General features: G+C 44.2%; 1 protein-coding gene across 1 annotated transcript in view; it reads left to right on the forward strand.

The window, feature by feature from the left end:
* LOC133008880 (polypeptide N-acetylgalactosaminyltransferase 18-like) overlaps nucleotides 1-24,088 on the forward strand; it is a 103,308-nt gene that overhangs the window by 35,645 nt on the left and 43,575 nt on the right. The window contains exons 2-3 of the mRNA XM_061076248.1: nucleotides 15,833-16,040; nucleotides 16,194-16,360. Coding sequence (XP_060932231.1) covers nucleotides 15,833-16,040; nucleotides 16,194-16,360 — 375 coding nt within the window. The remainder of the gene's footprint in view (nucleotides 1-15,832; nucleotides 16,041-16,193; nucleotides 16,361-24,088) is intronic.

Here is a 24,088-nt window from a genome sequence, read left to right on the forward strand (position 1 = left end):
AAACTGAGAGGTCGAGGTAATAAAGCAAAAAAATAATCTATTTTATAATCTAATTACTTTGTATCATATTTATTATTTGGCCTTGGTTCCGGTGGAACTACAAACGTCTGTGGAGTCCTTGATATTGCAAATGAAAGCGAGGAATTGCACGAGAGATATATTGTGTAGTAAAATATTCCTGATTGTTTTTACCTTCCACCTTTTCAAGTGCTCGGGCCAGAACTGCCCCGAGCTCCTGAATAAACGACCTGTCCCGCCTGAGACCCCCCCCCCCAGAGCCGAGCTGTAAACGTCAGTGGAATAATATATGAATCCCTGCGGAGGCGTGAGGAGGCCGAGCGACTGTACAAATCTCTCTGAGTGCACGAGTCTGTACGTTCCTGTGTGTGTGTGTGTGTGTGTGTCTGTGTGTGTGTGTGTGTGTCGGTGTATTGACTGTCCAGTCACATCCGCCTGCTGCTCTGAGGCGTGCTGAGGTCATCTGTGTCTCTGCTTCCCCCGGGTCAACACATTATCTAAATGATTTAATATCACTGCAGCGACCCTCTCCTGTCATTGTGCAGCCGAGCAGGACACTAAGCACCCGAGGATGAATACTGAATACCTAATAGTATTTTTCATCGCTGTAGTAACAAAGGTATTATGTATTACACAGATCATAGACTCGTCCTACGTGCAGCTGCATATTTAATGTCCTCAGTTTATCGTCGCGCCGGGAATGAAAAGTGGAATTCAGCTTTAGTTTGAAAAAGTTTGCTGGGACTTTGGAGCGCGTGAGGGTTTGATTCCGTCCCGTGGAACCAGTGTCACGGTGGGATGCTCGTGATGAATGAACATGAACCTGTGCGAGTCTTGTCTTGAGGACGGAGCTGAAACCAGCGTCTGAATTTTTATTACTTTGTCGAACGCTCCCGGCTCCTGTTTGCTCTTTTCTTATTCATTACATTCAGCCTGGTATCGATCGGGCGGCTCCGTGACCAGCTCCGGTGTTTGCTGTTGGGTTTTCAGGAGCCTGAGCTTCAGATTCACTGTGGAGCAGCGACTGCAGATTAATTTAATGGAAACAAACCTGCACAACTTTCCCAACTATCCAATCTTGTAATGTAGCCGTGATCTAAACCAGAGCCAACTGTTAAAAAACAGTCCGTGTCTGTTAAAGGAGCGGTTCTTCAGTGAGGAGGGATGAAGCTGGAATAAATTTGAGTCTGACAGTGTTGTCACAGGGAAGCGTCTCTATGAAGTCGGTCTCGGAGCTTGAGGTCTGATGAAGCCTCTGGAGGCCACGGACACATCCAGGCTCTTCTGGTAGAGACGGCAGATATCGAGCCGAGACTCTGAACGTCTCTCTGCACAAAACACAGACAGTGAATTCCTCTTAAAGGGTTTTTCGCTTCAGACGACATTTTTTTTTATCTAATCCTGTAATTTATTACTCGATTTCCTGCAGATGCATTAAAAAGCCACGCGACACATTGACAGATTTTTCTCCACATGAAAACAACGGACTGTTGTTCAGTAAAAGTTGCTCAGTGTTGCTTTGTTTTCTGGATTAATACCAAAGTTCACGCATGTCTAACGATCTTTGCTGAACCAAAGATCATCTGTTGCCTGAACCACAAACACGACTCTGAAACTCAAACCTGCGTCTCCAGTGTGAGACTCCTGTGCTTTGTTTGTGTATCGGCCGTTATATCGATTTAGGACATTTCTAGCTTCGGTATTGACGACCAAAAATCCATAACAGTCAGGCTTCACTAAAGATAGATTTGATTCTGTCCCAATTCTCTCGTGTAGAGCTCTAGTTGGTGTTGGTGGTGTTGCCTTGGTAATGCTCCTAGAAGGAATCTTTTCTGAAGGGAGTTGTGTATTTGTTTGCTTGTGTTGCTTCATATCTCAACAATCTTACTCCTGAATCACTCACTGCTCCTTCTGCCGCAAACCCACAGGCACATATTTGCTTTAATAGCATTTGTCTTATTTGCTGTTATTAGGTTGTGCCCATGAAGGAGAGACAGGAAAGTGAGAGTTAGGAGAGGGATGCAAATGGTCCGGCTGGCTGTCTGGGGAATCAAATATAGATATATGTGTATATATGTGTATATATATATGTGGATATACACCCATGTGGTATTTGCCCAAACTCTTCTGCCATCCGCTCGTCCCCAGAGACAAATGTCCACATTTTAAAGACAACAGGAGGCGCTTCAAGCTCGATTTATTCAACCTTTCTTGAGGCGGATCTGAGAAACAATGTCACCGTGGAGACACAGTGTTTCTCAGTCTGCAGCTCGGAGTCGGTGGAGGAAGTGAGTCGGCTTGTCTTTGGTAGTTTGAGCCAAGGACACTGTGCTGCCTGGAGCGTGTTCCCCTCAGCAGCCCACAGCTCGCTGCTCACACACACACACACACACAAACACACACACACACACACACACACACACACACACACACACACACACACACACACACACACACACACACACACACACAATCCACACACCAGTCCACTGACTCGGCTGTCGCTCATGCAGATGAATCAGAGCGAGACAGAATCGGGAAAGACGGCGACAAGAGACGAGACCGAGAAGAAAATACTTTTTCCTGATGCTTTGCTGCTGAGGGAAATTTGAAGTCTCTCCCAGAAAACAAGCCAAAGCTCCACACACACACGTCCGGCTCTTCTACCTGAGACCTGTGATCAGAGCTGAGCGGCTCCACTATCCAGAGGAGTGAAGCTCTGCAGGATAAGCTGCGACAGGAAGAGGAAGAGGTTCTGCTCTGAAGTGTTTACAGTAATGAGCAGGTTTTATTTTCCGAGGGCCGGTCGCAGTCTCCTTGTCACTGAGCATTATGATCCCGACTAACTTTAGCCTTTTAGCAAGCGAGAGGCAAACACAACGTCCTTCAGCGACTCGGCTCTGAGGAGCAACACTGTGATTCAGCAACAGCCCGGACACCAGTGTGTTGTTGTTGTTGTTGTTTAACGACACGTCATAAAAGCCTCCACGGTCCATGTCCGGATGTTTTTAATCAAGGGGTTGGACCTTGGACTTGTCCCGGTCTGCGTGGGACTGGAAAACTCAAGCAGCAGTATTATTACTTATAATACTTTTGTTTTCATTACAATAACACTTACATCACTCCACTTTCTCCCCAGTACCTGCTTTTGCACAGTGTCTGTTTTGCAGGTTGTTTTTGTTTTCTGTATATTTTTACTCTCATTATGTGTAGTTTAGTAGTGTATATATTTTGATCTTTCTTTTTTATTGTTGCTTCGGCACTGTTATTTAAATTCTGTTTTTCTCTTTTTGCTGTAACAAGTGAATTTCCCCGTTGTGTGGATAAATAAAGAAATCTAATCTAATCTAATCAGAACCTCCAAGTGGAATCCAGATCGCAGCAGGCGCAGATCATTGTGATGCTGCAGTGACCTGAACCCACCGTGGCATTTACACCGAAGGCTAAAAGAAAAAAAATGGAAATGTCAAGGGCGAAGAAAGCTCGGCAGCCTTTGTCCAACTCTGTGTGAAATGTATATAAGTGCTGTACACACAACCTGCAGCTCCTGGTCACTGATGTAAAGTCACATGAGGCCGAGTGGACTCGCTAAAGAGAGAAGAATCCACCACAGGGCCGTGCACAGAGCTTCAGAGGCCAGGGGCCCGTGGAACGAGGTTTTAAAACGGTGAACACTCACAGGATTTTGAGTAGAACCTCTTAATTTATTACAAACCATATTCAAAAAGAAGGAAACAAGGAATATTACAGCAGAGTGAAGTAACAGAGCTCATCCTATCTGGTTAATCTGCAGTGAAGCCGCTTTGCGTCCCTGATCCACGAGTCCGAGTTTTGGCATCGATTGTATTTGTCATTGTTCTTCATGAAATTTTATTTGTTTTGTTGGTGTTTACAGCTGAATTATTGACTTGGTTTTATTTCTTTCATTCATAATCAATCAGCACAATCCCCAGAGGCAGAGTCAAGGTGACATACTGGGACATGAACAAACCCACACAGACAAAATGAAAAGATTTTAACTCAGAAATCACAATTTAAAACAAGTAGATTAAATAGAAGCTAAATGAGTGAATGTGAGAAAGTTTCCCTCTCAGCTGTTTCTACTTCACCTCCAATCCTCCGTGCTGTTTCTGCTCAGATGAGTTATTTCTTTCTTCTTCTTCATTCTCAGCTCCGGCGGTTTAATTCTCTGCTGTGCTGATATGATGGGGTTTGAATTGAAAGGTTTTAAATCCTCTCTCCTTCACCCCCCCTCCCTCCTCCTCCTCTCCACGACCTGCCTAATTGGCCTCCTGAAGCAGCAGCGACGGGTTTCTCCTCCCGTGTCTCGGGGGCGTCGTCTTCTCCAGAACACGCGTGCCCTTCTTTCCGTCTGATTGTTGCCCCCCCCCCCCAAGTCAGGAGCAGCATATTGTTTTGTTAGAGTAAACCTGCCGCTGAAAATGCAAATGTCGTGTTGTGAGGCGGAAAAAAAAACCCTTTTTCCAATCTGTTTAGTTGTGTATTTTAAACAGCTGCAGCTCAGCCTGATGCATATTTCAGGTGAGCGGCGCCGTAAAAAATTGTTCCGGGGAAGTGATTCAGCTGCATAAGCTGACGTTTCTCTGAATCTAATTTATTTATTCTTTTTCAAACACACGTATTGTTGTGTGAGGGGTCACAGGGGACAACATGCAAGGGTTCGTTTCCTGTTGTTCCCACGAAAGTTTTTACCGACTGCAGTTTTCCGCAGAATGCACATTTCTCTCAACTCAAGTCTTCTTAGCAGAAGTCTTTCTTTATTTGTATTTAAATCCAGGGATTATTAAATGGAAGAATATTTTCATCTGAAAAACTCAGAAAACCTCACTTTCCTCAGACTGTCCGTCGCTGCAGCTCCTCTCTGCTTCGACCACTAGGGGTCGCTCAATCAATTCAATCAGAAATTACTTAGTTTAATGACGTTGTGAAGCAGCGTGGGATCATGGGAGTTGTTGTCTTCACCACCATTTTCCCATAATCCTCCTGGGCTGCTTGTTTCCTGTTTGCGTTTGCGCTTCACGAGAAGAGCGTCAGCGACAGAACGCCGTTAAAAGCCGTTAACCAAAGAGGATATGATGCAATTAAAAGGCGACTATAATTAAATAACCTGTTACCCTGAATAAATCTGGGGATTTCTCTGGGTTAAGATCATTTCAGTTCACAACTCAACAAATGCACGACAGAGTTCCATTTGTTTTTAGATTTCATCCTTCAAATCGGAACATTAAATAAATGTGTAAACCCTCTTTTCAATCCATTGGCTTGTTTGGTTCCATCTGATCTGTCTCTGTTCTCCAGCTTCAATGGGATGTTTCTGTTTCAGCCTCGTTACAGAGAATTAAAGGAAGAAGCTCCGGAGCTCGTGTCTTCATGTTCCATCACACAAGCAGAGAACAGCAAACAAAGCAGAATCAGATGAGAGGATTTTTATATCTTCTTCTTCGCCTGGTGCTTAAAATCTCTGTTTATCGTTTTTTTTTTTTTCTTCTACCGACTTCCAGGAAAATCGCATTCTGCTGCTGAGCTGCTTGAGTGAGACAATGAAACCGTCTCAGAGAAGCTGGAACGCAATTAGCGGAGCAGTGGAGCCGTCTGTCGCAGCTGAGAACATATGGACTCTCAGGAAGAGCCACTCAATTTGTTTTGATTTCTGGAAGAGGAAGACCCCCCCCCCCCAATAATGTGCACTCCCTGTGGGTGTGTGTGTATGTGTGTGTGTGTGTGTGTGTGTTTGTGTTTGTGTGTGTTTGTGCTCGCAGGCATATGCTTGATTCTCCTGAGAGCAGTGATGGATAATGTTTTTGGCCGAATTGCAGAGGGAAGCAATCCGTTGTCCTCTCAGTCTCACTCCATCACTGTCTCTCTGACACACACACACACACACACTCACACACACAGACACAGACACACAATATAAGAGAGCGACAGGCAGGAGTCATAGCCGTCCGGACCGTTATCGTACAAAGATGGCGGATGCAGATGTGTAGAGAATGATGTGTGATGGGGTTCATCAGGTTTCAGAGGCCGTTAGTGGTGAAGACAGGAAGGAGAAAGCTTGTTAATGGAATCTGTTTCTCTAATCTTTAATCTGCCGCCCGTCAGGTTTGTGTTGTGGAGACGGCGGGAAGTGGAGCGAGCTCAGAAAACACAAATCACCGCTCGGTCGTGTGACGTCTGTTTTTCCTGCTCTGCACCTGAATGCGTCACCGTCATGTTTGAATAAATTTCCAGATTGATTCACTTTTCCAAAAGCAGCCGTATTACATCTACACGTGATTTAGATCAGATACAGAAACCAAGGACACAAACTTTGTCTGGAAACTGTTTCACTGGCTCATTGATATGTTTTGTGAAGATCTTTTATAATAGTAATATAATAATCTAATCGTGGATCTGACGCCTGAAAGCGACACAATGTGAGATGGAATTTATTCAGTTAACTTTCTAAAACTCGACGTCAAGCCGAACAGAACAAGACCAAGAACATTACATCACACTGAAGTCATTTTAAAAACCTTTACAAATATTTTCCAATTGCTGAAAACTGATGTAAACGGATAAATGAAGAGCAGAGAGTTCTGAAAAACAGTAAACGAGTCTCAGCTGTTTTATTCCTTGTGGGTTTATTGTAAGTAAACATCTGGTCTGATCCATTAAACACATTATTCATACGTGAGAGGAAACAAATCACCATCTGCTCATCGCTTGATCAAATTAATCGTGTGTGAACTTTTGCACGAGGCTGCGTCGTCGGTGTGTTTGTGTGTGTTCTCACCCTGAGCAGCAACACAACACAACACAACACAACACTTACACAAGCTTGTTTCCTTCTCTCCGGGGCTGCTGCAGATGGGCTCACTTTCTGCCCCAGATGGGAACAACACAACATTTTGCAAATTACTCTTGTGCTCCTGGCAGATTTCAAACCGAACACACAGCGAACAAGCGACAAAAGCGCAATTGTGAGTCACCGCTCGCTGCGTTGTGCGTTTCTGCAGCGGCTCAGTGTCGATATACAAAAAGCCAAATGAATTGCCTGTGTTTCCCCTGATGACTCTTTAAATATTGGAAGACAAAGAGCGTTCGGAGGCGGATGATGTCGCAGAGCAAATGAGATTCTCTCCACAAAAACAAATTCTTTTCAAATCCTCGGGTGCGAGTGGGCGTGTGTTTGTGTAGCGAGTGCAAAGCATGCTGGGAAAGGTTCCTGCGAGGCGCCAGCCGTTTCAATACGAGTCTGATGAGCAGCTTGAAAGTCGGCGGAGGAGGAGCCGAGGTTTAATTGAAGGTTTTTGCATCCGCACGCCGTGTTGTGCGAATCGAGCTCGTGTTCCATTCAAGGTCCTGATCTGTTGAAGCTGTTTCTGTGCGTTTATGAACATGAGATCTCTGAATCCAAACAAACACTGCACAGGATCCTTCCACTCCGTCTGAATCAGAGCTGAGTGCAACCATGATATGATCCTGAATAGGGTTGCAAAGGGGCGGAAACTTTCCACGGGAATATTAAGCTCGGGAATTTTGGGAATTTTGAAAAAAAAACAACTATGCAAATTAAACGCTGAGCAATACAAACATCATTCAAAACTCTATTTTAAAGATGGATGGAATGCAGCATTCTTCCATCACATGCACAGATAACTCCCAGCATCCTTCACTCTACAGCAGGGCTATAGAGGCCTGCTGTAGAGTGCAGGACTAGTCCGGTAAGTTTCAATGATATTACTGGGAAAACATATGAGCATGCTGATTGAGGATTGTTCATCTGTTCATCTAGACTATTTCCATTCATTTATCCATCAATTGTAAAATATGTTTACAGACGATTCCAATTGTTTGTCTAACTATTTATATCTCTGGCATTGCATTAGTGTTTTTTTACAAACTTTTTCTCATCTTATTCTACAGAACAATGCCACGTGCACTCTCTCATGTGTGGAGACATTTCACCCCATCCAATGTAGAAGGAAAGGCTGTGTACATTTGCAAATACTGTGCAAAGACCTATGTTAAGAATGACACATAACGATGCAGAAGCATATAGTCAAGTGCCCAAAGTTTCCTCAGGGCTCAAATCAGCCTATGACTAAACAAAATGTTTATATTTATGTCTGTATATGACAAGGTAAATACAGTTAGTATAAATTACCCACAACATTTCCAGTTTATTCCCGTTAATTCCTGTTAATTCCCGTATATTCCTGTTAATTCCCGTAGATTCCCGTATATTCCCGTATATTCCCATGGAAAGTTTCCAACTTTGAATATTCCTGGAATTTTGCAACCCTAGTCGTGTCACAGGTCAACACGCTGAAGATGTGCTTCACCACAGGAAGCAAATATCTTATTCTCACAGATTGGAACCGAACGGAAGGAAAAAGGTTTGTTACCTTGAAGTGAAGCTAGAATTCAGTTTGTGTTTGTGAACGCAGCATCAGAAGATGACAGAGATGATGAAGCAGTACAGGTCACGTACTTTAATACAGTTGGTTTAAATTACCCACAACATGTCCAGTTTATTCCCTTTAATTCCCGTTAATTCCCGTTAATTCCCGTATATTCCCGTCAATTCCCATGGAAAGTTTCCAACATTGAATATTCCCGGAATTTTGCAACCCTAATCCTGAATACTGAATCCTCCTTTACAGTCATCGGTTCGATTCCCTGAGCCGGTGGCGAGCTGGAGCGCCGGCACATCGGATGTAAAGCAGCTTGTGGCGAGTCCTCTGAAGAAAATGTAGATTCTGGTCCTGGAAGCATCTGTCCCCCCCCCGCCCCTACACACACACAGACACACACAGTGATGCCGACTCTGTCCTCAGAAGACACATCTGCTCCTCTCTCTCTTGAAGGTGTCTGTGTGTCTGTGCGGTGGAGGAAACTCTCAGTGAGCCACGGACAGTCAGACATGAATCCATGAGGCTCCCACAGTTTGAGGCTTTGATTTTTTACTGAATTTTGAGTTTGAAATTGTTTTGGTTTTGCTCTTTCCCCCCCCCCCCCCCGACTGCATCTTACTTCCTGCTGTAACACAGCCCCCCCGACACTTCCTCTGCCAGTCGGCTGTCAATCACAGCTCCGCCGACAGCCGAGCTCTGGCAGATGAAGCCGTTTCCAGCCGAGCGTTTGACACCAAAATAATCAAGCACCAAATTATATTTTCACGCGACGTGTGAATGAAAGATTTTCCTTCAGTCCTGTTTTCTGAAAGGACGCCGGCCGGAGACAGATTGTCACTGAAGCTGTAATTTGAGTTTTCACTTCTCGTAGAAGCTGTTATTTGTCCTCTGAGTTCATCAGAGACTTCACTTCACAGCCTCTCGCTGCAGAAACACTGAATTCTCTATGAAACTCGATAATCGGTTTGAGCAACTGTAACGAAAACACAATTTCCTGTGTGTGCAGGTGACGTGTTTATCTATGAGTCTGTCCTTTGATCTTTATCTATACACATCTAGATCTATACACATATTTACAGATTTATCTACAAATCTCAACACACGTGCAAATCTCTTTACACATTTGCAGATTTTATATATACACATTTACACATCTGATTATGTGGTCAGAGCAGGCGTGCCTTCAGGTCTGTGTGTGTGTGTGTGTGTGTGTGTGTCTGTGTGTGTGTCTGTGTGTGTGTGTGTGTGTCTGTGTGTGTGTGTGTGTGTGTGTCTGTGTGTGTTTGTGTGTGCACTAGGAGCCGTCCTGGTGTCGGAGCTAATAAACAGCGAGTGTCTCATGGAGCTGATGTGACAGAGCTCAGTTTACAGTTGCTCAGGGATGAACAGCTTCTGTCGCTTCACCTTTACTCTCCTCCTCTTCTTCATCCCTCTCTCTGCCTCTCCTCCTCTCCTCATCCCTCTCTCTGCCTCTCATCCCTCTCTCTGCCTCTCATCCCTCTCTCTGCCTCTCCTCCTCTTCATCCCTCTCTCTGTCTCTCTGCCTCTCCTCATCCCTCTCTCTGCCTCTCCTCCTCCTCCTCATCCCTCTCTCCACCTCCCCTCCTCCTCTTCATCCCTCTCTCTACCTTTCATCCCTCTCTCTTCCTCCTCATCCCCCTCTCTGTCTCTCTGCCTCTCCTCATCCATCTCTCTGTCTCTCCTCCTCCTCCTCCTCATCCCTCTTTCCACCTCTCCTCCTCCTCTTCATCCCTCTCTCTGCCTTTCATCCCTCTCTCTTCCTCCTCATCCCTCTCTCTGCCTCTCCTCCTCCTCATCTCTCTCTCTTCCTCCTCATTCCTCTCTCCACCTCTCCTCCTCCTCTTCATCCCTCTCTCTCTCTTCCTCTTCATCCCTCTCTCTGCCTTTCATCCCTCTCTCTGCCTTCCATCACTCTCTCTGCTCCTCCTCCTCCTCCATCTCTCTGCCTCTCCTCTTCTTCATCCCTCTCTCTGCCTCTTCTTCCTCCTCCTCCATCTCTCTGCCTCTCCTCCTCCTCATCCCTCTCTCACACCTCTGGCTTTATTCTCCTGTCTTCCCTTTGAATTATTACCTTTTCCTTTCTTTTGTCTTTTCAGTTTTTTCTCCCGCACTCTTCATGATGTTTTCCAGTTTATTCGTCCGTCTGGTTCCTTTAAACTCGATTCTTCATGAAAATGTTGAGAGAATTTCTTCAAATTTGGTTCAAACGTTCATTAAACTCGAGGATGAACTCATTGAAGTTGGTGGTTAAAGGTCAAAGGTCACTGTGACCTCTTCGTGCCTTGTGAGTGTAATAATCTTCTCAACTCCTCCAGACGATCATTTCAAATCTGGCACAAATCTTCACTCAGACTCACGGATTAACGGATTTGATTTTGGGATGTCAGAGGTCAAAGGTCACTGTGGCCTCACGACCCTTTGAACATGATAAATCGAGTTTGACTTCAGGAAATTTTCTCAAAGTTTGACCATTTGTCACAAAGATGAAGTGATAAGATTTCAAAGGTCACATTGATCTCATATGAGTGAACAGGCTGGTGGGGGGATACAGGAGGGGGGGGGGCGCTCCATCATGAGAGTGTATTTACTTTAAAAGTTTTCAAACATAGTAAATAAGTTGCAACCTTTTGTTGATGGTTCGTTGAAAACAAATCTGACTTTCTTTCCAAAATTGTTCCCCTCTGTGTCTCTTTGCGAACTTTTGTTGTGTGTGTGTTTGTGTGCGTCTGTGTGTGTGTGTCTGTGTGTGTGTGTGTCTGTGTGTGTGTGTGTAATCACAGCTGAACAGACAGTGACCAGCAGCCAAGTCTCTCTCCAGCAGAGATATCACAGAACAAAGCGACGCTGTTTACTGTGGAGCAGGAGAAGCTGCCAGACTGAACAGTGAGCTGCACCCGTGTGTGTTGACCTCTGACCTCTCCCCCCCCCCCCGAGGCTCTGTCAGGTGGCAGCTGAATAGAGAGTTGTGTTTTCAACTGTAGACAAATGAAATACTATATTTAATACAGTAGTTCATGAATTTTGAATTTTGAATTTCTTCCACTCCTCTCTTTTATTCTGGAAAACAATCAAGAAATACAAACTTTAACAGCTGGTTGGAGTGTGTGTGTGTGTGTGTGTGTGTGTGTGTGTGTGTGTGTGTGTGTGTGTGTGTGTGTGTGTGTGTGTGTGTGTGTGTGTGTGTGTGTGTGTGTGTGTGTGTGTGTGTGTGTGTGTCTGTGTGTGTGTGAGATCTTGAAATGATCTTGAACTTGTAGTTATTTGCTCGTAACAGTTCACACACATGCAGAGCATAAATGAAAACATGTGAACTGGGCACTGTGTCCATGTGACGACTACACACTTTACTGTAGATACTATATTACACACACACAGACACACACACAACCTCGTGGCCGCTCCACTTGATTCCACCTGACTCCTCCTGCAGTGCCCTGGAGCCGCTGGAGAAAGGGCAGCCGGGTCGGACTGAATTAATAATGAAACAAGTCGGACACAACAAACTGCTTCTGTCCTTCTGCCTCTCAGGTGAATCTGAGAAACCTCAAACAGTCTCGTTCACGCCGTCCAGCCTCTGCTTCGTTTCAGCTCTTAAAACCTAAACCTCCTGAAACCTCCGGAGCAGCTGCAGCAGAGAGAAGAATCCGTCAGTAAGCGGCGGCTCATCCCGAGGCCGAGAGGCGACCGGGAGGGAGGCGGGGTTTCGCCCTCGTGACCATTAGACGAGTTCTCGGCCGAGAGGAAAGCGCTGCTCTTCAAACCCATGAAAAGGTCTTTCGGCCTCAGGAAGGAGAGCAGCCACTTCACAGACCTCCAGAGGAGAGAGGGACGTTTGACAAAGGTTCGGGTCCAACCGGGAAAATAAACGCTGAAGCCAGTGTCAGGGTTTGGCAAAATCTTTACCAAATGTTTTATTCGCCTCCTCGCTTGTGCTGATTTGATTGGAACATTCAGTAACGAGATGAGCCCATTCAGCTCATGAATGTGTTTTATGAGCTTTAATCTAAATTACATGACTGCTCTTTGAGGAAATACATGAATGCAGGTTTTAATATCTCGATTATTTCCATATTTGTGCTTTGAAGAAGCGGTAGGAAGTCATTCCAGGGAAAACACACTTCATCTGACACCTGATGTTACTCTCATATTTTCTATTTAAGCTCGATTCCTCGTGAAAATGTTGAGGGAATTTCTTCAAACTTGGTTCAAACGTTCATTAAACTCAAGGATGAACTCAATGAAGTTGGTGGTTGAAGGTCAAAGGTCCTCCTCCAGACGATCATTTCAAATCTGGCACAAATGTTCACTCAACACACTTCATCCAAAACCTGAGGTTACTCTCATATTTTCTATTTTCTGCCCGGTTTTGCATCAGTTGGACAGAAAGCTGCTCCTGCATCATGGTCACAGACGGAGACTCTATTTGGACGATGGAGCGGTGACGTCCGTGTTCATCGACAGATCTCAAGGTCGTAGTGAAGCAGCCTCCACACAGCAGTGTCCCCTGGGAGCTCTCCTCTTTACCCAACGTGCAAACACAGCGAACGAGCAGCCAGACAAACACTCGCTGGGGGAAGGTGCTCCGCTGGTGTCAGCCGGCTGGATAATGAGAAGTGGAACATACCTGCAAATGTCACTCAGATACTGGAGACCACACAGAACCTCCGGGACCCCGCCCCCTTGATGTCAATCACACTCCCACCGGCTCCTGCACCTGGCCGGTCAATGAGGAGTCTTTGTTTCTTCAATTTAATCATACATAACTATAAACAGCACATTTTAAAAAACTTACATTATTGTGGAAAGCCAAAATAAAGATGTTTAAATTAGGGCTGGGCAACGATTAAAAGTTTTAATCGCGATTAATCGCATGATTTCCCTGATTAATCACGATTAATCGCATTTGTATACGCAAAATCCAATAATTAATTAAAAAGTAGTGTATAGCGCAATTTTATTTTCAATGTTCTGCCATATGAATGAAAGTGCCATAACATTTGTTGTGCAAACACTTTTAACATCAGCATTTAATACAGTAGCAGTTAAATAAAATATTCAGTGTAAATCTCAACTTAACAATGTTATCAAAGCAAATACAAAGGTAAAGCTCAATGCCACTGCCAGGGCATTAATGTTATCCTCTTCGTTATGAAAAATCTATACTCCTCCCTGCGTCTAACGTAGTCTGCCGAAGCTCCGCTCGCTGTTTCGTTGAGTGATTTGCTGATATCAACTGTGTGTTTTGCATTCAGGTGATATTTTAGACTGGAAGTGCTCCGGTGATAAGAAAATTCACCTTGGCAGTGGCTACAAAATACTTTGGTTCTGTCGACTCCGCCGTCTGGAAGAACTTTAAAATGAAAATGGCCATGTAAAAGCTCCGTAGCCTTATCCATGGTTGTTTATCCGCCAATTATTTTCTTTTTCCCGGTTCCGCAGCAGTCAGCAACAGACTTTCACAAAATAAAAGCCTGACTTTCACAATAAAACAATAAATAATCAAACCTGAGTTAATGCGAGATAAAATAATTGTCTGAGTTAAATAAGTGATGAGTTAACTCGATTAAAACGAGTTAACTTGCCCAGCCCTAGTTTAAATGTGATTTGAGTCACAGGACGCTGCAGCTGCCTGTGACTCAGCAGGTGTTAAAATAGCGAGATTGAAAAGTAACGTCTGGTCGGATTCAACATCAGCAAAGGTTCCACATCCCAAGTGAAGCTCAGTTAAATCTATTCCAGGCTCCGCTTGTCATAACTTGCACTTTCTCAGAGAAACACAAACTTTGAGAAGCTCAGTGAGTCAGTGTCTCTGTCGTCAGGCGTCTTAAATCATTGTTTGGATTCACCGGGTGGGCTCGATGCAAATGAGGAAAAAAAAACAATAGTTGTCGTCAGTGAATTATGAAAGTAGACGACATGTTTCCCAGTAACGTTCATCCACTGTAATGAGAAACGTCAACATTCTCATAATGCACAGTCTGTTTATCTATCCAGAGTCAACGTTTGTCGATGTAATGTTTGTTATTCACCAAAACGAGCAGTTATTTTAGAATTTTCCCAAATTACTGCGTTCACCCAGTTCAGTGTGTTATTAATTAATAAAATGCTTAAATATACTTTATTAATTAGGGATGTAATTGAATATATACAGAAGCTGCCTCTGTGAATATATCACTGTGAGACAGGACCCGATCTTTTCCTGCTTGTGGCCCCCAGATGTGCAGGACCGGCCCTGAGGGTCTCATCATAGTTTATTCATCCATATTAAAAGTGAGGGAGGAAAACACATTTAATTATTCAGGACACGTTGGTTGTGAATGTGTTGAGGATGTTGCTCTCCAGCTTGATGTGGAGCAAATGTTATTTTTACGGGTGGAGCACCTCCTGTTGACTCTCTCACCTCCGCCAGCACCTGTGCGTCCCACTCGGGGATTGGAGCGAGACTCCGGCTCATGAATATTTCATTTCTCTGGGATGATCCACGTCTTCCAGCCACTCGGACAAACAACGCACCGTCAGATTTGTATTCTGCGGCCGTGTTGCTCCAGATCTGCCGCCGCATGGTGAGAGAGAAACTCGTGTTTGGAATCGAGACGAGTGAGAATCTCTTCTTAGACGGTTTCATCTCTTTTTTAAAAATTTTTTTAACAATATGTTTATTAGGTTTTTTCAGGTAGATAAGTACAAACAGACAGAAATGGGAAAGGAAAACAAAAAGAAAGAAAAAAGGGAATTGAAATAAAATGAAATAAAGGCATAAAACCAGAACAAAAAATAAACAAACAAAACTAACAGTTTCATCCCTTTTTGAGCGATAACCCATATTAAATAAAAAGTTCCAGACAATCATGAGTTTGGTTTTTGGTGTTTATTTCCAGCTGGTCTGAAATCCTCCTCTGCAGAGCGTGACTTCATCGTCATGACAGTGAAAATCTCTGTTATTCTACCAAACATTTAAGTTCCGCTCCGTTTCCTCGGCTGCTCAGATTATTCTCTCATCCCTCAACGAACAGGTTTGGTTTCATGGTCACCGAGCAGACGTGGCGCCCGCTCCTTCATCCTCCCAGCACAGCTTCCTGATTGGACGTGAAGGACAACTCATTTGTCATTAGGTTTCTCCACAGTGTCTCAGGCAGCTGTCACAGCGTCTGACAGCACGCCGCTCTGTGGTGGCGCTCAGGGGAAAACTTCGATCTATTCAAATCGACTTCTTCCAAGCAGCCACAAAATGCAACTAACCAACCTCCCTCTCTCTCTCTCTCTCTCTCTCTCTCTCTCTCTCTCTCTCTCTCTCTCTCTCTCTCTCTCTCTCTCTCTCTCTCTCTCTCTCTCTCTCTCTCTCTCTCTCTCTCTCTCTCTCTCTCTCTCCACAGACACGCCTCTGAAGGACGGCGAGGACTTGGCGTCTTCCTCAGACTTGGCCTCGGACCCGGCCCTCTCGCTCTTCAAACACTGGGGTCACGACCTGGGCCCCGAGAGTCGAAGGGTCGCCCTCAAGAAGTTCCGTTACTATGGCTACAACGGTTACCTTAGCGACCGCATCTCCCTCACTCGGCCGATTGCAGATCTGCGACCTGACGGGTGAGTCGGCTGATCGATGGTCACACGGGTGATTGATGAATTCATCAATATGAGCGATGGTATCTTCCTCCCATGGCTCCAGCCTCTAAAGGGCTGATGGTTAACTTTGTCTCTCTCTCTCTCTCTCTCCTCCCCCCCCCTTCTACCCTCCAGCTGCAGAAACCTGTCGTATTCCTCCGACCTTCCTCAGCTCAGCATCATCTTCATCTTCGTGAACGAGGCCCTGTCGGTGCTGCTGCGCTCCGTCCACACGGCCATCCAGCGGACGCCGGCCCACCTGCTGAAGGAGATCATCCTGGTGGACGACCACAGCAGCAGCCGTAAGAAACCGTCCTGATGCACGTTTTACACTGAACCCCCCCCACCCCCGCCCCCCCCGGGACAGGAGATCTGACATTTAAAGCTGAGGCTCATTTAAACGCAGAGCTCGCACTCGTTTAGACGTCCATCCATCACGAGGATTAAAGGACGGGTCCCACTGGGATTTAAGTCTCAGCAGCAACAGTTTCTCCTGAAATCAACCACTTGATATGCTTGCAATGGAAATTCTCCACCAGTATCAACATCTATTAGAAAACCAGTGGATTTCCTGCAGGTAAATTTGATCTTGATAGTTTTCCTTCAACATTTTTTACATTTGCTCTGCTGCTTTCTTTTTTGGAATATTTTATTTTATTTTTCCAAACATTTTTCCAATGCAAGAGAACGTGCAGAGCATACAGAGCACTCTACATTAAACATTACGGAAAATTACATAACACAATTAATAAAACACACACAAATAGGGAAATAAAACTAATTAAAGGGACTCTTACCTTTGTTGCATTTTTACACTTTTTGTGGATAAGGTTAAATTGGTATTAATAAGGTAATGACACTCTAAAATGCAAGACAGACCCACCAGGAGTAAAAACAAACAATTATTTCACTCTCATAATATTTAGTGGAAACTTCAACCAATAAAATTCTTCGGACCGAAGGACCTTATTGGCCGACAGACCTGTCTGTTTGCTGCATGGAAACAGACAGGAAGCCCGTCTGCTTCTTGTGGCGCATTCGGGCCCGTCATCATATGTGAATGTAAATGTATATAACTTACCGGTGCTTCTGAATCCGAATCCATTGCTTTGGTAAACAAAAACTCACGTGCGTGCGCAGAGGCAGTAGGTAGTAAGTACGCTTGTAAATAAAGTTTCTTCAAAAAAACACCGTGGATGGGAACGAGGGGGTGGGGCATTGGAGGAAGGCGGGATGATTTGAATGTGCTGTAATTCTCAAATGCAACAAAGGTAAGAGTCCCTTTAAATAAATAAAGTAAATAATTACCCCCACCCAAAGAGAAAAAAAAATGAAAAAAGTTGGTGCATAGGATGACACATCACAGAGAAATATCGCAATGACACAGTACAAAATGTAATTCTTAGCTGCTTTCTTACACAATGAATAACACTATAACAAAATTAGGCTGGATGTTATTTAGTTTGGCCCCTGTAGATCATAAATAAAGATGGATGACGAGTCTCCTCTTCCTCACGTCTACACAGTATTCAGGGAGGGGCCGTAGTGTCGAGATCCCGCCCATCCACACACTCGACCAATCACTGGTCAGTCTCATCTGTCGATCATGATGTTTCAGCCCTGGTGTGTACGTCTTAAAAATGGACGACATGACGGCTCCTCAAAAGTGAAGCCGATCGTCTATCGCCCTCTGGTGGCTAACTGTCATAGCTCCTCCATGTTAGCATATGGGACATGAACCAAAGCAGAAAATAAACTATCAAATAAAACCTTATGATCCCTTCTTCTCTGGTGTCGTTGTGCAGACACACACTCCCACCACACCACAGCAGCGTGATGTTCAAACCTTTGACTGTAGCAGCAGCAGCATTAAGTGGATTAAATGCATCCTGTTAGACTTTAGAACTTCCACTAATCGCAGCCTAAGCAGCGACTGTGGCTGGAATGAATTTCAAATACATGTAAATCTCCTCTTAACGTTTGGGCTCAAGTGTTAACCAACAGTAGTTAGTGCAGCGAGAGGAAGAGTTAGTGTCTGTGCTTAATGTGCTTAAAGGTTTTATCTTCTGCTGTGGACGCTGCACGGGACCGGGGACATGCTCACACATTAGCTGCATCAGTGGTGTATGAAAACACATGAAAAGTTATTACATGAGTGTGACCCGTCTGCAGGAAGACCGGTGTTAATAATTACATCACGTTCCACAGAACATATTTCACTGCTGCCAAATCTATGATTGCCGTTAGGAGGAATCTGGAATCTGCCCGTGCTCCCGTCGGCTGCAGGTTTTTATGGCTCCTTCGCTGCTTCTCTGTTCTTCAACAATACAGAGTTTAGTTCTGGTGCTTGCACAGGTTGGATGCATGTTATTGGAGCGATAGGTTCATCATTTACCTCCAATTATTCCTTCTTACAGTTTCCTCCTCGTAGGAAATCTAAGTTAATGCTCCTGCTTGACGCTGAATAACAAGGGCGTCGTGGTTCTGGGTCATAAAGGGAATCGATGGGAGATAATTCAGCCAACGCTCCTGATCGTTACTGTTGCTTATTGATCGTAAACACGCTGTAATTATGAGAAATGGGGGTGGGACAGGGTTCAGATGGAGCAGGAGGTGAGAGGAGGAGCAGTCAGGCTCATTATGAGACGTCTTCCTCCAAGAAAGATCTGTGACGACATTCACAGGAAATTCTTAAAATAACGAGATTCAGGAGCAGATCCTGGTCAAGATTATTCACAAAGCCCCTCAGAGCCCCGGAGGTGGAAGCGTGATCAGGTTCCCAACAGGTTCAGGAGAATAATTTAGATCAAGTTGTAATAAGATCTCACCTTCGAGGTCTGAATCTCCGGTCTCGCTCTCAGACGAGCCGACGGGTTCAGGTGTGAATCTGCTCTGCTGAGTTCTCTTCTGTTGTTTCACTGGAGCCGAATCGTCCCTTGTGATTTGATTCATAAACCAATTTAAACTAATGGTCGTCTGTCCAGTTTGGATTTGGGCTTTCACACCCGCCTCACATGGTTCAGACCAGCAGAACAAAGCATGAGGTCTCGTTCTGAATCCAACTGAAGTAGAGACAGAATTAAACAATAGAAGAAGAAGAGGAGGAGGAAGCAGCTGCAGTCCTCACGATGAGGACGTTCTGTGCCTGAAGGTGCTGATGCTGGTGTTAACACCACCATGGCGTAACCATGGCAACCAAATGAACCACTTCATACGGTGTGAAAACCCAAATCTAACCAGATCACATGTAAACACTCTGGCTTGATATGTTGTTCATGCTCTTTATGGTGAATACGCTGTGACAACCATGAAGTTCATTCTATGGTTCTATGGATTTCTAGTTTGTTGTGAGTCTTCATTTTTCTGCACAGCTCGTGTCTCACTCTCATTTCTGTGTTGCTTTTGTCTTTGTTATTTAAATATTATCACCTAAACGGCTTCAAGTCATCACGACCAAAACACTGCAGCTGCCTAACACGTTTACAGAATGATGATTGATGTGCTTATGAAAAACTTAATGGATGAAACGTGATCAGTCAATTTCACCAATTAAAAGAATCTGTCACACTAAGTAATGGGGTCGACCACACCTCCGGAATAAAGTCAAAGTTTTTCCTCTTTGCATCTCTTTGCTCTGGAATCTTCTCTTAATCCCAAACCAGGACTCGTCGTGTTTATTCTGTGTTGGAGGTTTTTCTGAGATGAAAGAAGAGTGAATGAGCCAAGAGATTAAAGTTCACTGAGCTGTGTGAACCTAAAAAACACTAGATTATTTACACTAATCTAATATCACAGTTATTTAAATTAACTGATTGATTGAGAGGACACAACTGATTGATTGAGAGGACACAGTCCAGACAGAAATATGACATCTGAATGAGTAAAAACTTTACTCATTCATTTGAAAATGATCAGTTGCAAACCAGCCCCCTGTGGAGCTGCATCGTGTTCACACTTGCAGATGTGGCGAGTCGTCACCACGGGGATGTTCACAGATATTAAAAAACCATTTGATTTCTGCAGAATGTGAAAAAGGAATCAATCTCCTCTCTCGTGGTGGGACACGCCCAGTCACTCACACCAGGTCTCTGAGTGGACGGGTGGAGAACTGGGCTCCTGTTGTTCAGACGCAGCTGCACGAGGGCGACTACATGTTTCACAGTGAGAACCAGACGTCTGAGCCTTAATTAGCTAACTGGAGGTGCGCTTGATTAATTGTGTTTTCTTTACCTCCAGCAAGGAGGTTATTTTTCTATCAGCTTTCATTTGTTAGTTTGCAGGATTTTATTAAAACCACTGGACGGATTATGATGGAACTTGGATGCAGGACGTGGAGTCGGGGGAGAATTCATTAAACTGGGATATGGATTTAGGGTTTATTGGTTTTTCTTTCTTTAACATTGTGAGGTCGGAACATTTTTCACCATTTTCATTGATTTCTCAGAGAACAATAAAATCTATTCCTGAGTGTGTGAACTGTCGTGGATTTAAATGTATATGGTAACAAATTGTGATAGAAACCTGGAACTACCACCAATGTGGAGCTTGGAATCTTAAATTGGTCTAAGCTGCAACGCTTGGTTTAAGAGGAGGGGGGGGGGGGTCTTAGCCCAATTCAAGTTTTTACTTTTGCCAAGTTTTCCTCTACATCTGTTTGTCTGATAGTTTGTTAGATACAACGAAAATCTACTGGACGTTTTTCTGAGGGATGTGGTTTGAGTCAGAAAAGAACTCGTAACGTTTTAGTTTGAATCCGGAACAAGACACAGATCAGTCAATGTTTTTTGGCATTTTTTTTACTGATTTCCTACTTATTAAACCTTGAATCTTGATGAAAACAATCCGTCACATTTAGGAAATTGATATTTATGAGTGTGTGTAAATTTAGCTTGATTAGATTTTAGGGACTGTTGAGGTCTGAGCTCTTCTGAGTCACATTCCAAACGGATGTTGTATTGCAATTACGAAGAGTTTTGAGTTTTACAACAGACGACAAAAACATTCCCATGATGCAAAGCAGCATTTCCTTTGAGTTTCTAAGCCTTGTAAATCCTCACATCTTTGAAAAAAGTCTGTAACATATGTTAGAAATCTGTCTTATCGACGCCTGTAGGTCGAGCTCAGAGGAAACTGTTTTATTAGACTTTAGAAAGATTCATCCAGAAAGGAAATTAAACAACTGATTTTTAATGGTCAATAACCTGCACTGAAGATTTCTCCAAATCGGAAATAAGGATCAAACCTAAAAAGAAACGGCCTCAGAGCGAAAGGAAACTAAAAACCTGTTTGTTATCCTCTGTCATCGTTCTTGTTGATTCCTCAGAGAATATTCCAGGTATGTTTCTGTACCTATTGAATTTCAAAACGATTTAATAAGGAGTCTGTGGGACCTCGTGGCGCTTTGAGCTCTTTTCCTGCTTTTTATGTCTTTAATGTTAAGTAATCTCCGCTGTGCATGAAACACAAGCGTTTCAAACACTCCCCAGTCCAGTTTGAAACGAGCCCATCGCTCTTCCAGGTCAGCAGCAGCAGACTGAGGCTAATTAGAGGGAAACACAGGGAATACATAATCCAGACTGATGCTTATAATGAATAGAGAAGAGGGCAGTAGCTGTAGCCTGTGGGCAGGATTACAACACACACATAGAAAAATAAGAAAAGGATGTTCGCTGTTCCATTGTGGGCTGTGTGTGTCTGTGTGTGTGTGTGTGTGTGTAGGCGTGTTTTCCTTTTGTGTACAGAGGTCTTCAACAGGGGGTCCGCGACCCCTAGGGGGTCCGCGGAGGTACTGCAGGAGGGTCGCGCAATCTTTGGTTGACAATTTTTTAAATGTTTTAATAATTTTGTAGTCATTTCCGAACTAATTTATTTCCCAAAAATGTAAATGTCTTTAAATACACATTAACATGCATCCAACATATAGTGAGGCTGATTTGAACCTCTGCCTGACAACCTCACTGGATTCACTGTCTCTTCTACATGTATGTTTAAAATAAAAACATGAATCTGTGAATTACTTTAAGAGCTCAGTGATGTATGCAAGATGTATGTTTATAAATGGCAGTGGCATGGCCAACCTGTACCTTGCACTTGTTTAAATTAAAAACATGAATATATGAACCCGTGTAATATTTGAATAGCTAAGTATTGAATGCACAATAACAGGGTAGCTATGTTTATACATGGCACTATGCCCAGTTTAATATAAAACACAATTTTATACAATATATATATAGTAGGGGGTCCCTGCTCCATCTCTCCAATAGTTTGGGGGTCCTTGGCCTGAAAAACGTTGAAGACCTCTGGTCTAGCATATCTATCCAAGATTTTAGTTTTTATGAAAAGACCCATGTCCCTCTCAATTTTTGTAATCGTAGTGCCGGGGCTGCCCTTTAGGGGGTGCCAGTCAGTTATCTTGCCACGCCCATTCCTTAAAACCATCTGAATGCGGGGGGGGGGGGGTTGAGGGAGGTTGAACCTCGAACACCGAACTTACAGCGATTTCGCCCTGAAAAAGCCCCAAAATAGAAATGCAAATCCTTCGAAATACAATAGGGCCTCCCAACGCTCGGTGCTTTCAAACACATTCATATCTGTGTAATTATAGATTTCTGTCTTTACAAAGTTAGAACTAAATACGTGTGATAAAGGAAGGTCAGTGTTGATTGACAGCTGATCTCTGTGCGGAGCAGAAACGTCACCACGACGAACTTTGATCAACAAACATGGAGACAAAAGAAGTTAAAGATTTACACACAGAATCTTAATCACTGCTTTTAATGACTCAAGTCTATTTGAGTTTACAGAACTCAGTTCTGGATCCAGACCAACCAACCCTAACTCCAGCATAGAGCGGCTGAGTGAATGTGGTCTGGACTCTGTGAAGGAGAGTCATGGTGTCAGAGACTCTGTAGAAGGACAGAACACCTGCACTGTGATCCAGGTACACTCCTACTCTGGAGGACACAGGACCTGACACTAGAGTCATTCTGCTGATGTAACAAAATTTATAACTGTTCCCATAACAATATAATGACCAAGATTTATCATTGAATCCAAATCCACATTCAGGTGAGTCTCCTGCTCTGCTGATATTGTTGTATGTGACTGCTACACAAACTGTTCCCCCCCCCCCCACCTCCACCTCCCAGTAACAACGTCCAGTAAGACTCTCTCTACTCAGGACCTGAGGCCAATCAGTGAATCTGTCTGGGTGATCAGAATAAAACACCTCTTTAGGGGGTCACGTGATGCACCGAGGAGGATAGACGTGCCGCTGTCGGGCTCCTCACTTGATTTAATTTAAACAAAATTTCTCAGTCTACCCGTTGCGCTGAAATTATCACTAAACCTATAGAGGCGTTGGACTTGCGCTGGACAACTTTTTCACTATGCCCAAAAAGAGAGAAGCTCGGAAAAAGAACAAGTCGGCGGCTAACGAAGCGCTAGCTAACCCAGAGGACGAATCAGAGCTAGAGCTAGCTACCGAAGAAGAGCCAGAATCCTGCACCGAGCCGGGAAAAGAGTTCTCCAGCGTCACTAACGACAGCGCAGTGGTTCAGCAGGTGACGCGTAATATTAAGGAGATGCTGGACACTACACTCGCTAATATCCTGAAACCAGTCACAGAGATGTCAGAAAAGCTAGACAAAATAGTTGACAGACTGGGGTCGGTGGAACAACGAGTGTCGGACTTGGAGGATAATGCAGCGGCTAACACGCCACGGCTTGAATCGATGGAATCAGCGCTGGAAAGAGCGATGGAGAGACTTGAGAATTATGAGAACCAGAGTCGACGACAAAACGTCAGAATTATTGGACTGAAAGAAGACACTGAAGGTAAGAATCCACCCGTGTTTTTCGAGAAATGGATTCCGGAGGTCTTGAACATGGACTCGCAAGGGGAACGGATGAAAATTGAACGAGCTCATCGGGTGGGACCTCCAGTGGGATCCACCGGCAGACAGGGCCCCCGCGCGGTCCTGGTGAGGCTTCACGACTACACGTACAGACAGAGGATCTTACACGCA

This window comes from Limanda limanda, chromosome 8, assembly GCF_963576545.1.
Source record: "Limanda limanda chromosome 8, fLimLim1.1, whole genome shotgun sequence".
NCBI lineage: Eukaryota > Metazoa > Chordata > Actinopteri > Pleuronectiformes > Pleuronectidae > Limanda > Limanda limanda.